General features: G+C 38.6%; 1 protein-coding gene across 9 annotated transcripts in view; it reads right to left on the minus strand.

The window, feature by feature from the left end:
• Window positions 1-515: 515 nt before the first annotated feature.
• RFX3 (regulatory factor X3) overlaps window positions 516-17066 on the minus strand; it is a 184289-nt gene continuing 167738 nt past the window's right edge. For 7 of the 9 annotated variants that reach the window (XM_069961907.1, XM_069961910.1, XM_069961911.1 and 4 more), the window contains 3 exons: window positions 15348-15501; window positions 10445-10487; window positions 6416-7269 (listed from right to left, as the gene is read on the minus strand). In XM_069961907.1, coding sequence (XP_069818008.1) covers window positions 7004-7269; window positions 10445-10487; window positions 15348-15501 — 463 coding nt within the window. In that variant the 3' untranslated portion in view covers window positions 6416-7003. Of the gene's footprint in view, window positions 4913-6415; window positions 7270-10444; window positions 10488-15347; window positions 15502-17066 lie in introns of those variants that run through there. The other 2 variants (XM_069961908.1, XM_069961905.1) reach the window with 2 other exon arrangements.

The raw sequence follows: 17066 nt of genomic DNA on the forward strand, positions 1-17066 counted from the left end.
AGCCTAGCTACAACTCTCTCTGGATAAATAAATCACACTGGCCTCTGCTATTTTATTTATGTGCGACAACCAATTTTTTTTATTGGCTTAATGCATCTGAAATGTAAAATGTAGCAGGTTCAATCTCTAGGTGTCAGTTTGCCCTGAGCTCCGATCCAGACAGGATGAACACTAGCTTGTATAATGGCTCCCATGCACTACATACACACAGCAAATAGAGGATCCTGATCGTCTACCTCTCTGTAGCAGCAGCGTGGAGGACACCATAAAGCAGTACTGTGCAGTGTAAACTGTACATCCAGCACGGGGTTGAAACAGCAAGATGTAAAAAAAGTGGCAAAATTCCGTAGTGGAGAATGCCGCCAGCCGCCCTGTCATAATGACAGTGTATGGGAGGCTCGCGCGGCTCCTCTCTCCGCGCTAAAGAATGAACATGTTCATTCTTCAGCGCTGAGAGAGGAGGCGTGCGAGTCTTTCATAGACTCTCACTATGACAGGGAGGCTGGAATTCCGCCACTTTTGCTACGTGCAGCTGGCTAAGGGTACTATTACACGAAACGATTTTTCAACAATCAACGATAAACGATCTCAAACGACCGCTATTGTGAACGACCTGAAATCGTTCACCCAATTAGATGAAACGATCATCATTACTTATGATCGTTCTTGCGGTCGTCTTGTCGTAGCTATTGCGTTCATAGTTACTACAAACGACCGAACGTCTTATTCCATGCGAACGATCAACAATAAAAATAGGTCAAAATTCTATGAAATGACCAACTATTTCTCGTTGGTCGTTTAATCGTCTGCTATTACACTAAACGATTATCGTTCATATCCAAACGGTTTAATGGTTTTTCGAACGATAATCGTCCTGTGTAATAAGGCCCTAAGCCTACAGAATCTCAGTCTATCTTTTTCCCTGCACATTCTTTTTGACAACACTGCTGAAAGTATACAGTAAAACAGTAAAAGTAAAAACTGTTGTTGTATTACAAAATTTCCTATATTCACTTGTAGTATTGATTTTATGCAAAGTTGTTTGTAATGACACTAAGGGAGTAGTCATTATGAAGGGCGATGGGGCCACATTACTTTTTTATATAGTAGAATAGTAATGTATATACTTAAGACCTATTGCAATATTGCTTTATTTGCACATTTTAGATACACTGAGAAAAAATGGCAGCAACGGTGGAAATAGACCTTAAGACAATGTTCACACATGGTCAAAATAAAGGCCGTTTTATTGGACGGCCATTATTTTATCCTATAATATAGTGTGTGGTGTGTGAGCATAGCCTAAAGGGAATGTGTCATCAAAATGACTTGGTGTTTTAATTCTTTTTATGTTAAACATTTTTTATTTTTACTTTTGGTGCTATTTTTCTATTTCCTAATTGAGTATAGAAAGGTTTTTTTAGCAGTCTCCTTATTATCACAAACAGGATTACAGTTACAGATGACACCAGTCCATAAGATGGGAGAAGGCCAATTTACCATAAGTAATGGTCATAGCTTTCTTTCTGCCCCTCCCTGCACAATGACCTCTGTACAGGTCCCAGAGTATGCCAAGAAAACAAGGAAATTTGTCCCTTCCAATGTTTTGTTTTCTAGGTCCACGTGGCTGCTGAAAAGCATCTCTCCAAATGTTGTTAATAGTTGGACCCATAATAATATAAAACAAATTACATAAAAATAAAATGAGAAAATAGAAACAGATAAGAAAAAGAACATCTATATCTAATCTGTAAAGAAAAATAGGTGACATATTCCATTTAAAAAAAAATAATTACCAAGAGCAATGGGGCCACTTACTCATATAACACGGGATGCTGGCATCATTGTTTCTTGCACTGAAACAGCATGGACTGTAATAACAATAATATGCATTCTGCCAAAAACATGATAATCTTAATAATGCAGATAAGTCTTACTAGAATTTTCAAGGGTGTCTGCAAATGCAAGGAAACATTTCATCCTTTAGTGTTTTCAATTGGTTTGTTAAAGCAGTTTCTCTAATCAAGTCAGCCATTCATTATTAATAAACTAAATGTCAGCAGCACCAAAGCCACTCGAATCATCCCATGTACTCCTGAGAGCAAACAAGTGGATTGTTTAGAAGTATTAAAAAGGGGCGGCTGCTGCTACATGAAATCTTTTATATATTGAGGCTGAAAATGGAACAAATTTCAAGAAGTAGAACCCGTTATCACTAGTCATTATTGTTTGTATGTAGCACCAACAAGTTCCACTATACTGTAAACGTGGCATTATATGGACAGATCTGCCTGTCTTGGAAGCCATATGGTTTGCCAGGTATAGCTGATAGATCTTGCATAGGTGGCATTGCACAATGGTCTTTCAACATGCCATTTCCCTTACACACAGCCTGATTTTTGCCCTTTGGTTTGTTAGGCTCTAAATGAATGGTGTAAACTTCTAGGTTACCTATCGACAATAGTGTAAGAACTGAGCTGTGTGTAATGTCAGGAATTTAAAATGGGACACAATGGTGGCGATATACAAAAACTGTTTAGTTCTTAGACAGTTTTACCTTACACCAGACAGTCTAAGAATGCACCAGATAACAGTGACTTAGGCTGCTAGAAAATCTGGCACATGTTTACTCTGGCACTCCAGTCCATGCTGTGCGCGGATCCACACTCAGTGCAAACGCAGGTCAAAAGCTATAAACGAAGCCAATGACCCAGTAGAAATGATGATTTATTGAAAATAATAAAACAGAAATGTGAAAAAATCCATGGGTAGTCCCCTAGAAAAAATACCAATTCACCCTTACTCATGGCTGTTTTGTCATTTTCAATACATCGTTTCCACCAGGTCGCTGGAATTGACCTGGTTTTAGACTACGTTTAAATTGGCTCACCTTTTGGGCTTGTTTAAACTATACCCCTTTTTAAGAACATCCACACCAACTTATCACTACGCCCTGCCCCCTTGTCAACCATACAAAACTTAATTTTGTGGGCTTGTTTGTTACAAAAATCCACATACCACGTGACAGTTTTTTTTGGTGCACTTTTGTTTACGTCGCCATGTCTTTTGATTTTATCCTAGAAAAGGGAAGAACAGCATAGACTGCTTATTGTGTTGGTGGCACAAATGGTTCCCAGGATGGGCAGATGTCATACAAATTGTTGGCAAAGATTATAAAATGAAACTGTTAATATCTCTTAAAGCTAATATAACTTTGGTGTGACCCAAAAAATGACATCCTTGCATTATCGTATTGTAAGACAGCTAATCCTTAACCTCGCTGAGCGCAATCTTAAGAAAGGTAACAAAATCGTATCCTCTTATATGCTTACTTGGCATAGTAAAAAAATAGTAAAAGGAATTTCTAATGGAAAGAAAAAGATAATGGATAAGTGGTCTTTAGTAGTGAAAGCTCTGTACTGTACATTAATGGCTGGTGGATGGAAATTACCACCGTCAGAAGTAGCTCAAAAGAAATGTGTGAGCTTGTGCCCATTTCCCACATAATTGCCCTTTTTTATCAGTTGTGTCATTGCCATAGAAGTTTTACTGATAGCACAATTAAATGATATATTTGCCTGACTGTGAAATAAAAAGTAATAGTCATTGTGAGAGTCATTTGTGAGAGTTTCTTTGTCTACAATGTGACATAAAGCGAATGTGTTAAGAATTTTACCTCGAATAGACTGGTCCTTTTTTTTTAACCGCAGCCCAGTTCCTGCACACGGTGCCTATCTATTCTTGGGCACCAGCCCAGCCTGAAGCACTGGAGGCGGGTCCAACCGCCCACAGTTTGAGGAAATCCCCTCCCCACTGTGACACGGCTCCATTGGTTTTAATGAAGCCTTGTCACAGAGGGAAGGAGATTTCTAAGAAAAATCTTAAGGCAACGTACCTGATCGTAAATTCGCTTTAATTTGAAGGAAATGCTACATTGAAGTCCGGATATATCATTCTACGAATATCCCTAGATGTAGATGTTAGAATTTCCCTTGGGTTTTATCAATAAAATAATGGAATTGTGCTTCTAATACACGGTGAGGACAACCAGATTAATCCTTATCAATTTCCAATAAGCACAGGTTATATATACATATTTATACATAAATAAAAAAATTACATGTCCCCCATACTAGTCTGGTAAGGTATTCTTGGGATTTTTTCCATCTAAAGTATAATAGTCTATTTTCTAACCATATATTTATCCCTGGCCTTTTCACATTTATAGGAATTAATTAATTTTTATTTTCTAGTTAATTTTTTTTGCATTGTTCAGAACATGGGTAAACCATGCATCAAATTGACTTCAGTGCATAAAGGACATTATATGCGGGGGTTTTCACTGGATTGCACACCCTGCTGTCCCGGAAGGGCTAACCATAATTGCAGCCATGCTGACCCTTCTGGCAAGGAAGATGTTCCTCTAATTAGCATGCCTGCTGACGTGTCTTGCTCCTATTAGCAATAAGTCCTTACAGCCTGAGGAGCCTCAGATATTTTAGCTGACTATAGAGACAATTCCCACAATCCCAATACGATGCTACTTGCACTAAAGCAAAATATATTTAGTTACAAAATGGGGGAACAGAAGACACATGACCTATCTGTAAAGTCTTATCCTAGAAGAGCCAAAAGCATTTACTAATTTATTACAAAATTAGGACTTTCCCCACGTAACTATGTGGGCTTTAAAAGCAACAGGCACACCTTGCTGAAAAATGATTAACAAGAAATAAAGAAAAAAAACTACTACTACTACACCTTAGCTTCAGTTCTGTTTAAGGCACCATGAAATAGGCGAGGTACTGTGATCCCTGATGTACATTCTTAAATGGCAATGGTGTGTCTAGCCACCTGTTCAAACCTTACACGGATGGGGAGAAGTTCCAATGAGGTGTGCCAGGTACACTGCCTAAAATGTATTATACAAGCATTATTTTTTTTTTTCCTTACATTTTACTCTACTCACATTAATACAGCAGCCTCTGATGCCGGAGTTAAAATATATACAAGCTCCTTCAGAAGAAGCTTCCTTTAAAGGCACCTTGACCATTTTGGGGTTTTTGTTGACTTTATCTGCCTATCGAGTCTGTTGCTGGAATAATATTTCTGTGTGGGGCAGATACATTAAATAAGATATGGTTAGGTGATAGGAGTGACTACGTTTGGATGATGAATAGTGAAACCAGTTCACTTGGACCTAAAGTTTCGCAGGATTCTCGAAACGGCCCGGAACTGAGCTGTAGAAACAGGTGCAAAAATGATAGTTGGTCTAATGTCCTTTTGAAAATTTGCTATAACTTCATTTATAGATTTACAACTTCACAAGACAGGAAGCTAACCTGGGGTGGTTATTATACCTATTTCTTGTACATTAAGATAAATAGCATTTCTGAGATAAGGATCACTTTAAAGTGGATGTATTACTGACCTGTTTCATAGTAAACATTTGCATTATTAATTTTCAGTCTTTGGTGTCCTTACCAAATGCAGTTGGAGAAAACTTTCGGTACAGTGTTATCTATAGAAGAAAAGCTTGTAGACATCTGAGCCAAAATGTGGGTTTCTGCCACTTGTCTACTAAACATAAAATTAATTTACTGCATTACACTATCTACTGGGATAAGATAAAGTGGATGAAATCTTGGGATACATTTACAAAGTGCCATGTAAGTACTAGCCTCTTCCACCAAAACAACCCAAGGAACAGTATATTTTAACACCGGTATCAAAAACAGCTAAGAACCTGGTTATCAGTTTCCACTCTTAAATACTATGCAGATTGCTACATTCCTTGCATTCTATAAATTATATTCTTCACATATATATGTGTATATATATGAATCTATATATATACAGCGTAATAGCAGCAGAATGAACTACTGTTATGAAATAGAGAGTTTCTGGGACAGAAGGAACACAAACCTCTGACATTGGTCCTCATCACCTTAGCACAACTGTTTCTTTAACCCCGTCTTCCCTGAGTTTTTTTTTTTTTTAATCCAGTTTTTAAATTGTGAAGATCAGCTACAAACAGACAATATTTCATACTTTACATCCTCTTTAAGTCTCTCTATCTTGATTATCTTAATTCTTTGCACAAATGATTTCAGGGGTGAAGAGGTTAAAGAATTATGTCACTGTTTGTCCTTTCTGTTATTTTTCATACCGAATATTATCAGATATGATCAAAGGCATATTGCATTTGTGCGGTGGAACCCAATGCAAAAATCAGTAGTATCCCAACAGAGGAGTTGAGTGTGCACTTCAAAATCCTCCAAAATGTTGATGTTTCAAAGCATCTAAGAATGCACTTCTGCTAAGTGACACTCCGAGTTTACAAACATCATTATAAACAAGATGGATACGATTAACGGAACTTGTTTGCGTTGTTTACTGTTAGACAAAAGCCTACTTTTCACTCATATTGCAACTTTAGCGTACCACACTGGCTCATGCAGGTCATGATACTGACTTGTAGGACGCAAAAGATGAAGCTTGAATTCTCCTTTGTACAACAGAACAACAGCCAAAACATTTACCTTCATACATATAAATATCTTATCTTACAAATATACAGGGTCTTCCCCATATATATGTCTTGTGTATACTGCTGCATCTTCTTTCTCCAGTGTAAGTGATCAACATTTTTTAAAGAAGTGCAACTATTAAGTACAATAAACCCAGCAATATATATAAAAACAAGAAGAAGAAAAAAAGAAACAATTCCAGTGACATAAGGGTCATGGCATAATGACCTTAAAAACAAACAGAAGAAAAAGATCATGAAATGCAAGATTAAAAACAAACAATAAAAAAATCATAATGCACACTGTGAGGGAAATGAAGCTGTGCTTGGGTTAAAGGTGACAAAACAGTTAAGGTCACAACGAAAATTTGACAACAGTCGACCTTTAGGCATATTCTGTTCTACTTCCGTAATTTCAACCCAACATCCATATATTTATACAATTCTGTTTTGAAAGCTTTTATTTTATATTCACTAGACTGCAGTGTAGGTATTCCCGGTGGCACTGCACTGCCTGATGGTTTGAGTGCTTGTGACAATGTGCTCGCTGTGTATTTGGTTCAAAACCAGGCTTTGCTGAACGCTACCCTCCAGCGATGGCTGCATGCAGCCCACCTGGAACGCTTGACCCAACTCTGTCTTCTCCCTTTTGGCTGGGGGCTCTCCAGAATCGTCAAGTTCCTCATCCATTTCACTCTCCACATCGCTGCCCTCATCTGCACAAACAAACAACCATGAAACTAGCACAAAGAGAAAGGAGGAAAGTGTAAGGAAGAGAGAAGACTAATTGTCTGCACAGGTAATAAATGCAATCTTCAAATAAATAACCATACAATTACATTCACTTCACATGCACAAAGTCAAGAAGAAACTTCATGAAATTAAGATGAAATTTGTAGAGAAAGGAAAGAACATACACTATTTGGTCATAACATGTACTCACCTGTCCTGATCCCCTGTCGCTGCTTCAATGACACAAGGAAGTGCCTGATTACCAATCAGTGGCCACAGCAGTGACCTGTCCTAGTCAGCGACTGGCTGAGGAGGAACTTCCTTGTGTTAAGAGTGAGACAGGGCACCATTAGAGTAGGACAGGTGAGTGCAGGGTTTTTACACAAATTCGGTCATATTTAACTCAAGAAAGAATTCCCTAAACAGGTGAGATGAATAATGTTGTTTATCTCCTGACAAAGGCACCTGTCAATGTGTGATATATAAATCAGCAAGTAAGCAGTGCGTTCTGGAAGTTCTTGCACCCCAAGTACCCCTCTTCATGGCAACGGTATTGCCTATTGTTTGTTGAACATGATAAATAGTTCATGGTTGCAACCTGGAAAGTGAAGTGCACAGCCAGGCACTTCTCCCAGCTATCCAACTAATCAAAACATTTGACTTTTTCTGTGTGACATATCAATAGTTTTTTAAGTGAAGATAATGCTGTAACCCCTTAATGCACCATGATGTATCTGTGTGGCATGTGCCATTAAAAGTGTATGGAGCAGGCTAAAGAGCAGCAAACAGCCACTGCCAATAACCAAATATGTAGCAATCTCTATTGTTGGTTATTAGCTATTTAAATGCTACCATCAAAGCTGACAGCAGCTCTTAAACAATGTAAATGCCCATTGTTGGTGGTATATGAATCAGCAACTTGAGAAGCTACTGAGGGGAGCCAATTTGTCATCACGGCAGCCTGGGCCCTCTACTAGGCGTCTAAGGGCCTTATTCCACCAGACGATTATCGTTCAGATTATCGTTAAATAGTTCGAATCTAAACGATAATCGTTCGGTTGAAATGCAGTTAACGATTAACGACCGAATGAGAAATCGTTGATCGCTTTATAAGACCTGGACCTATTTTTATCGTTGCTCGTTCGCAAATCGTTCGCATTGAATAAGACATCGTTCGGTCGTTTGCAATAGATACGAACGCAATAGCGAATAAATAGCGAAGAAAAAACAATCGCAATTACGATCATAAGTAACGATTATCGTTCCATGGAAATGAGTGAACTTTTTCAGGTCTTTCGCAATAGCGGTCGTTTGAGATCGTTAATAGTTAATGATTATGCAAACGATAATCGTCCGGTGGAATAGGGCCCTTAGGATGACTTCTCTGATCTGCTTTTGCACTGTACTGGCAGATCACAGATTGTGCTGATCAGTTTTATAATACTACAGTATTACATTGATCAGTATGACCAATGAACCTAAATCTGATCAATAAACATATCTGGTACTACCATGTGAAGAACTGTCCAAGTTGGTTAGGCAGTATAGTGATCCGAATGCCAGAATTGCAAATTTTTTGGGTGACATGAAAAGTGGTTGAAAAGTTTGTTGGTAACAATTGTTAACAATAAAAATAACAGATCACAGGATCCAAAGGATGAAGCCTCACACAGCTCCTTAGGCAGAACATCTAAAAACTGGTGATGTACAGTATGGTGATTGAGGATTTTCTTAAGTTTTTATTTACTGAAAACTAGTAGAACATGAACAGTTATTTTATTATAATATTTTATGAAAAAAACTGATACAATCATTCTGCAAAAATAGAATTGGTCCTGCAAACAATAAGCTCTTGGTGTGTTGTCCTATGTATTGTTTGCCAAAGGATTTTTAGTATAATGGCTGATCAGTGTATATAAGTAATGTAATGGATTAATGGAAGGAAGGCCAGGGTTTATAGAGAAGCAATAAGAGCAGATAACAAATACAGCAAGCATCATATTTATTAAGCATCTTAAACATAGTTGCTATCACTGCAGAGTTACGTCTCATCAAGAAGGTAAAATCTGTCCCCACCTCAATCATGGATAAATGTGGAGTGATATGAATCATTAATAATAATGATAATGAAACATAGGAAAAAATAGTAACCGTACAAATTTAATAGAGATCAGTTTATCCCCATTTTTTAATCAAACATTGTAATATACTGACTAGAGATGAGCGAATTTAGGGTACAAACACATATACCAGATCTGCAGCGGATTTTTCTATGTGAATTTGTAGCAAAATTCACTGCGGATCCCTTGCCTGTCAGTTTCTATGAGAATACATACTCACAGCAGGATTGATATCCCGCTGCAAGTATGTACTGTAAGTGACAGCTCTGTAAACCCCCCCGCCAGCCGGAGCATACTGTACCTGTTCCAGCTCCAGCTTGCTTCGGGGCTCCCGGCATCTGGATGTCCCGCTCAGCCAAGCAGGGCACTGCGGTGGGGCAGCGGAATGACTGGCTGACTGGGGCATCCAGCCAGGAATTCGCTGCGGATCCGGTACGTGTGTTTGTACTCAGTAAGAGTATACACGGTTTCCTTTTAACGCACTGCCTCTCCTCCCCAGGTGCTGGGAAAAGCTGGATCCAGTCCTGGGAAACTTCTCGCAGTCTCCCAACCTTTTCCAACACCTGGGAAGGAGCGTCAGTAAGTTAAAAGGCAGCCGGGTGATAAGCAGATTGCAGAGATAACAAAGTGCTTTGCTATTACTGTAAATTCGCACATCTCTAATACTGACCATACAACTCAAGCACAATCACGCAAGCAAAGTTAGTGAATGGTAAATCATGGAGGTCACTGATGCATTAGACATTGCAATGAGGAATGGGTAATTTTATCCTACAAGTGCTTAGCAGGGCTCCTGTCTGGGTTTTCTCTGTTGATATAGCGACAGCTTAATAAGTCAAGTGTTGTGGTCTCAAAGGACATTAGTATTTCTTTCTTCATTATGAAGGTAATTTTATTACAAAAAAAATGAATGATAGCTCAGTATATTTTATGTCAGAAACATGCAGCTGACAAGCGCTACACATGCAGTGTGTTACAGAGCAGCAGCAAGAGCTCAGCATAAAGAAGAGAAGGCTGCTAAGAGACAGACAGAAGACATGTTACAAGTGTGAAAGCCGATTACCTTTCTCCATATTTCCAGGGGATGTGTCATTTATGTCACCAAACTGTAAGAATTGAAGACAAACAGTTTTGTAAGATGAATCACAATCAATCATCTTGAGAATGAACTGATATTCAAATTCAAGCTTTTCATAGTATTCTCTGGACTGGAGAGCAGAGACATCACACAATGAAGGCAAAACTGTTCCTGCAATATGTCAGTGGGGATGACTGGTGCTTTGAATTCCCTTAATCATGCACTACCCCTTCAGGTTTTTGTACTAAGAGGTATACTGTCTATAGGGCTTTTAACATGGGCCGATTATTGGCCAAACATTTGTAGGTTCCTGATAACTGATTGACTGGTCAGCTGATGGACAAGAAAACTCTCTTACATTAACTAATCGTATAATTTTTTTAGCATGCCAAAAATAATCATCAGTTGGCCACACATCACCTTATTTAAATTAAAAGGCTGCACAAACGATCAATGGATCATTTGTGTAGCCATAATAACCCCTACAAAAGCCTCAAGAAATGATTGCTCCAATGGGCCATTGGGTGTGATATGTAAGTGTTCTGGGGTGTGCAATATTGGTGATGGTCTCATGTGGCCAGTATAAAGGAGAGCACAGGGCATAGTGCAATGGATATAGGGAAGTGCAATATCTGTATAGGCAGTAGGTATTGGGTATGAGGCATATACACTACCGTTCAAATGTTTGGGGTCACCCAAACAATTTTGTGTTTTCCATAAAAAGTCACACTTATTCACCACCATACGTTGTGAAATGAATAGAAAATAGAGTCAAGACATTGACAAGGTTAAAAATAATGATTTGTATTTGAAATAACATTGTTTTTACATTAAACTTTGCTTTCGTCAAAGAATCCTCCTTTTGCAGCAATTACAGCATTGCACACCTTTAGCATTCTAGCTATTAATCTGTTGAGGTAAGCTGGAGAAATTGCACCCCATGCTTCTAGAAGCAGCTCCCACAAGTTGGATTGGTTGGATGGGCACTTCTGGCCTACCATACGGTCAAGCTGCTCCCACAACAGCTCAATGGGGTTCAGATCTGGTGACTGCGCTGGCCACTCCATTACCGATAGAAGGTAATGTTTAGGGTCATTGTCCTGTTGTAGGATGAAATTGGCTCCAATCAAGCGCTGTCCACTGGGTATGGCATGGCGTTGCAAAATTGAGTGATAGACTTTCTTATTCAGAATCCCTTTTACCCTGTACAAATCTCCCACCTTACCAGCACCAAAGCAACCCCAGACCATCACATTACCTCCACCATGCTTAACAGATGGCGTCAGGCATTCTTCCAGCATCTTTTCATTTGTTCTGCGTCTCACAAACGTTCTTCTTTGTGATCCAAACACCTCAAACTTGCATTTATCCGTCCACAACACTTTTTTCCAGTCTTCCTCTGTCCAATGTCTGTGTTCTTTTGCCCATCTTAATCTTTTTCTTTTATTGGCCAGTCTCAGATATGGCTTTTTCTTTGCCACTCTGCCCTGAAGCCCAAAATCCCGCAGCCGCCTCTTTACTGTAGATGTTGATGGTGTTTTGCGGGTACTATTTAAGGCTGGGTTCAGACTACGTATATTTCAGTCAGTATTGTGGTCCTCATATTGCAACCAAAACCAGGAGTGGATTAAAAACACAGAAGGGAAATGTTGACACAATGTTGAAATTGAGTGGATGGCCGCCATTTAATGGCAAATATTTGCTGTTCTTTTAAAACAACGGCTGTTGTATTGAAATAATGGCAGTTATTTACTGTTATATGGCGGCCATCCACTCAATTTCAACATTGTGTCAACAGATCCTTTCTGTGTTTTTAATCCACTCCTGGTTTTGGTTGCAATATGAGGACCACAATACTGACTGAAATATACGTAGTGTGAACCCAGCCTAATGAAGATGCCAGTTGGGGACCTGTGAGGCGTCTCTTTCTCAAACTAGAGACTCTAATGTGCTTATCTTCTTGCTTAGTTGTGCAACGCGGCCTCCCACTTCTTTTTCTACTCTGGTTAAAGCCTGTTTGTGCTGTCCTCTGAAGGGAGTAGTACACACCGTTCTAGGAAATCTTCAATTTCTTAGCAATTTCTCGCATGGAATAGCCTTAATTTCTAAGAACAAGAATAGACTGTCGAGTTTCAGATGAAAGTTCTCCTTTTCTGGCCATTTTGAGCGTTTAATTGACCCCACAAATGTGATGCTCCAGAAACACAATCTGCTCAAAGGAAGGTCAGTTTTGTAGCTTCTGTAACGAGCTAGACTGTTTTCAGATGTGTGAACATGATTGCACCAGGGTTTTCTAATCATCAATTAGCCTTCTGAGCCAATGAGCAAACACATTGTACCATTAGAACACTGGAGTGATAGTTGCTGGAAATGGGCCTCTATACACCTATGTAGATATTGCACCAAAAACCAGACATTTGCAGCTAGAATAGTCATTAACCACATTAGCAATGTATAGAGTGTATTTCTTTAAAGTTAGGACTAGTTTAAAGTTATCTTCATTGAAAGGTACAGTGTTTTTCCTTCACAAATAAGGACATTTCAATGTGACCCCTAACTTTTGAACGGTAGTGTACATTTATACATCTGTTGCAATAGCACTTTCATTGTTTGGCAGCCCAACAATTTTTGTTACAGCCTTTTTTTTGGAGGATTCTGTGACTGTACCAGTCACACAGATCAATACTTTTGGTACCATTATGCACACAATATGTAGCCCATGATTTTAATATTGAAGTGTATTAATTCCTTGCACATTCTGGCCATGTGATCACACATTTTTTATTTAATACCTGGTCCCTATGGTGTTTTTTTTAATTGTCTGATGTGATGTATTGTGTATATGTGTTTTATGGGAAATTAATTTGTGTCTAAAATAAACTTTGTGATTTTTTAAATTATTTTGGAGCAATCATTTGTTGAGGTTTTTGTAGGGGTTATTGTGTTGGAGTGGCCTCAGTGATCAATATAATTGATGCACATGTGATGTTCTTATGTAGGAAATATTTGTGTAGCCATGCCTACACAATAATTGAGTCATGTGGGGCACCAATCTAGTAGATCAGCTTCCGTATTATGAATAGAGCTGCGGGTACGGCATGTGATCTGCATCTCCATTCATTGCTATGAAGTGACAAAAAGCCAAGTACACCGAAAAAGTGCTGTACTTGGCTCTTTCCGTTGGCTCCATTGAAATGAATAGAGCCATGGGTCACGTGCTTTACAAGCGGCTCTATTCAGAAGCCGGGGACCTGATACTGAAATCAGCAGAGGGTCCAGAAGTCAGACCCCCGCAAAAAGTTGATTTTCTTGAAATACCTCTTTAAGGTTATATTCCCACTATGAGAATAGGCCGCCATTTAACAACAAAAGGCAGCCATCTATTAATATCAATAGATGGGTGCAAATAAAGATCATGATCAATATTTACGTCCATCATTAACACTAGGTGGCCAACTTTTCCTGAAATCCTGTAATGGGAACATAGCCTTAGGCTATGTGCACACAACGTAAAAACAACAGCCCTTATTTGGCACTCAAAACAAAGGCCGTTGTGAGCATCAAACAACGGCCAGTGTTTTTAATAAAAATCGAAATGAAGTCTTTGGACAATGGCTGGAAATAATTGACATTGGCTGGAAATAATTGACATTGGCTGGAAATAATTGACATAATTGACAATGACGTCATTATTTCGACAGCTGCTGTTCAATACATTGTATGAAAAAAAAGGCTGTTGTTTGCATAGACTTCAATGCAAATCATTGCAATATGAAAAGAACGGCTGTTGTTTTAATTGAAAACAAATTCAGTTTTTTCATAATAAGTACGTTGTGTGAATATAGCCTTAAGTTGTATTCCAGCCCTATGAAAGGGTATAGACTAACAATGTGATGCTCAATTTAGAAAAAGCTTTTCTTCACTGCTTTAGACAATACTGGAAAATTATTTTCGGTGTATATAGAATGTCATTTGATAAAATACAAATTCCTTTTTTTTTCACCTCGACTACCCTGACGCTCTATTCTAATGATTTCATTTTCTAGCACTAATAAAACTAAAGTAAGAGAGAAATGTTGAGACTGCAATTACACATTTATAATAGATCCTGTATACAAAGGATAGGACTTTAAACATGTTACATTCTATTCAGCAATATTAATAAAGGAAGCAGAGCTATGCAAAACTTCCATCAATGTATTCATGGTGCAGGCTAAGTGTTCAGTCTGAACAATGCTCTATTGAGATGTATTGTGGGTAGGCTTAAAGCAAAAATAGGTGTACATTTATAAAAAAAAAAAAAATTGTAGTTAAGTATAGTCTAGTGCTGATTGCATTTCCTTCGTACAGCATAGCTAAGTGAGAGAAGGACATGAAAGCAAAGGTGTGCAGAACATGGAACAAACCCCTTTAACCTTCCATGGGTCATTTGTAGACACTGCTTTTTGTGCGGCAGAGTAGCCTTTGGGCCCCATAAGTTATGATGCCCAGATGGCACTGCTACCCATGCACCCCTTATAGCAACTGTATTTAACAAGAGATCACTACCAGCAGCACAACAAATGTAATGAATGTATTGTTTATAAGCAAAATATCAACTATGTGACGCTTGATGACCTGAAATTCTATAGGTGTCCTAAAAATTAACATGAAAAATCTATCTCTCTATATAACTATAACTCATAAATTTATCATGATTTATAGAAGGTTGGGGTAACCCCATGATTTCATAAACTTTCTCTTTTTAAGTTTCCCTTTTCCCTCATATAGATTACTGTTATTTTTGCCTGGGGCCACCAGTAAAGTGCTGAAAGCTGGTTACCATGTGTGGTATGTTTTATACTGCATAATGAGTAATCCATTATAAAACATATGTTGACAAACTCACCTCTCCCATGACGGCTATCGGGGATTCACCAGTTGCCTGGGCAACCCTGTGTTCAACTAAATAAAACATGTATTCATCGTAGAGAAGGCGAATCAGATGGAAAGAGCCAAAGCTAGCAGCACTGCGCAGGGTTAAGTCACGAATAACCATGGAACTGTTTGAGAAAGAAATGCCCATTAGGTGACTGGGAAATGTACAAAATAATAAAATATGTACACTGATCAACCATAGTATTAACCCTTATACTGTGTAGATCCTCTTTGTGCTGCCATAACAGCTTTAACCAAGGTGGTATATACTCCACAAGAACTTTTGTGCCTTAGGCAGACAGGAACAGTAGATTAGAGAACCAACAGTGGTCTGCAGTTTATTATTTTCTCTTACCCCCTCCCTGCCTGCCGATTTTAGTGTTCATGGGACTTCCTCTTTAAAAGTACAACTTGTCCCCCCAAAAATAATTCCTTATGGCTGGGTTCACACATAACGTATCCACAGCGGATTTCATGCTGCGAGTTTGCAGCGAAGTCTGCTGCAGATACCATCCCATTCACTTTAGTGGGATGACATACTTGCACCAGGCAGCGCACTGATTGGCTGAGCCCAGGAGCCCACAAACAATGTATGTACCCGGGCTGCATGGGGTTAAGGGCACTGACTTTGACATTGTCGTCCCTCTGCGAGTATGTCCCCGAATTGAAGTGAATGGGAAGGTATCCGCAGTGGATTTCGCTACAGACTTGCAGCATGAAATCCGCTGTGGATACGGTACGTGTGAACCCGGCCTATATGGCTCTTTCGATAAAAATATAAATGTTATGAATCTTAGATGCTGAAGGGAAAATATAACTGGAAAAAAATTGCAAAAAGGAGTTAAACAGATAGCCCACTAATTTGATTTGCCATTATGTAATGCATCAGTTTTTTGCTGTGAAGCAGCAGAGAATTTGAACTCTTCATGTCAGCTGACTGTTGGGGTCAATTAAGGGGAACATTGTAATTATGTGACAAAAAAGTGGCCATTTTTATAAAAGCATTACTGTCACTTTGAAAAACTTTGACACAGATATCTCAAAAGTATTGATCAGTGAGGTTCTAATTGACAGAGCTGGGAGAAGTGCGTGGCTGAGTGCTCCTTGTAAGAGTCAGGCCCAATAGACTTAACACAGAATCTGTCATCTGCAGGAAAAGAGAGGAGGAGTAAGCTAGGAAGTGACGTCTGAAAACCTAGACCCAGATCAAAGCTTCTGACATGTCTATGTGACATTTCAAAAAAGTTTTTAAAGTTACAGTGATATTTTAATTTAATAAGGAATATGCAATACAAACATATACAAGAATTCTTTCTAAAAATGATAAATCTTATAATGGGACTCATAACTCATTTTTATTGTGTTATAACATATAACAAAGGGGAAACATTAATTTCAAGAGGAGAGGCATTTTAGCCTTAGTCTCTATGTGGTACCCATTCCAAATTTCTAATGGAATGTTAGTAAGCCGAAAAGTCACATCTGTGGTGTGAATAAAGGTCATGGTCTCGTCCTTATGGCATGATTTTATGCAGAATTGGGGTCTAATCCACTGAGGTGTGCACTTGACCATTTTGTATATGACCATTGGGTATATCCCTGTGATTCTCTTACAATTCATTCCAAATAGGTTGTCACAAGGGTAAACTTCTGCTAAAAATTGTACATTTGAATAAGCACTAAAATGTAC

This window comes from Dendropsophus ebraccatus, chromosome 3 (genome assembly GCF_027789765.1).
Source record: "Dendropsophus ebraccatus isolate aDenEbr1 chromosome 3, aDenEbr1.pat, whole genome shotgun sequence".
NCBI lineage: Eukaryota > Metazoa > Chordata > Amphibia > Anura > Hylidae > Dendropsophus > Dendropsophus ebraccatus.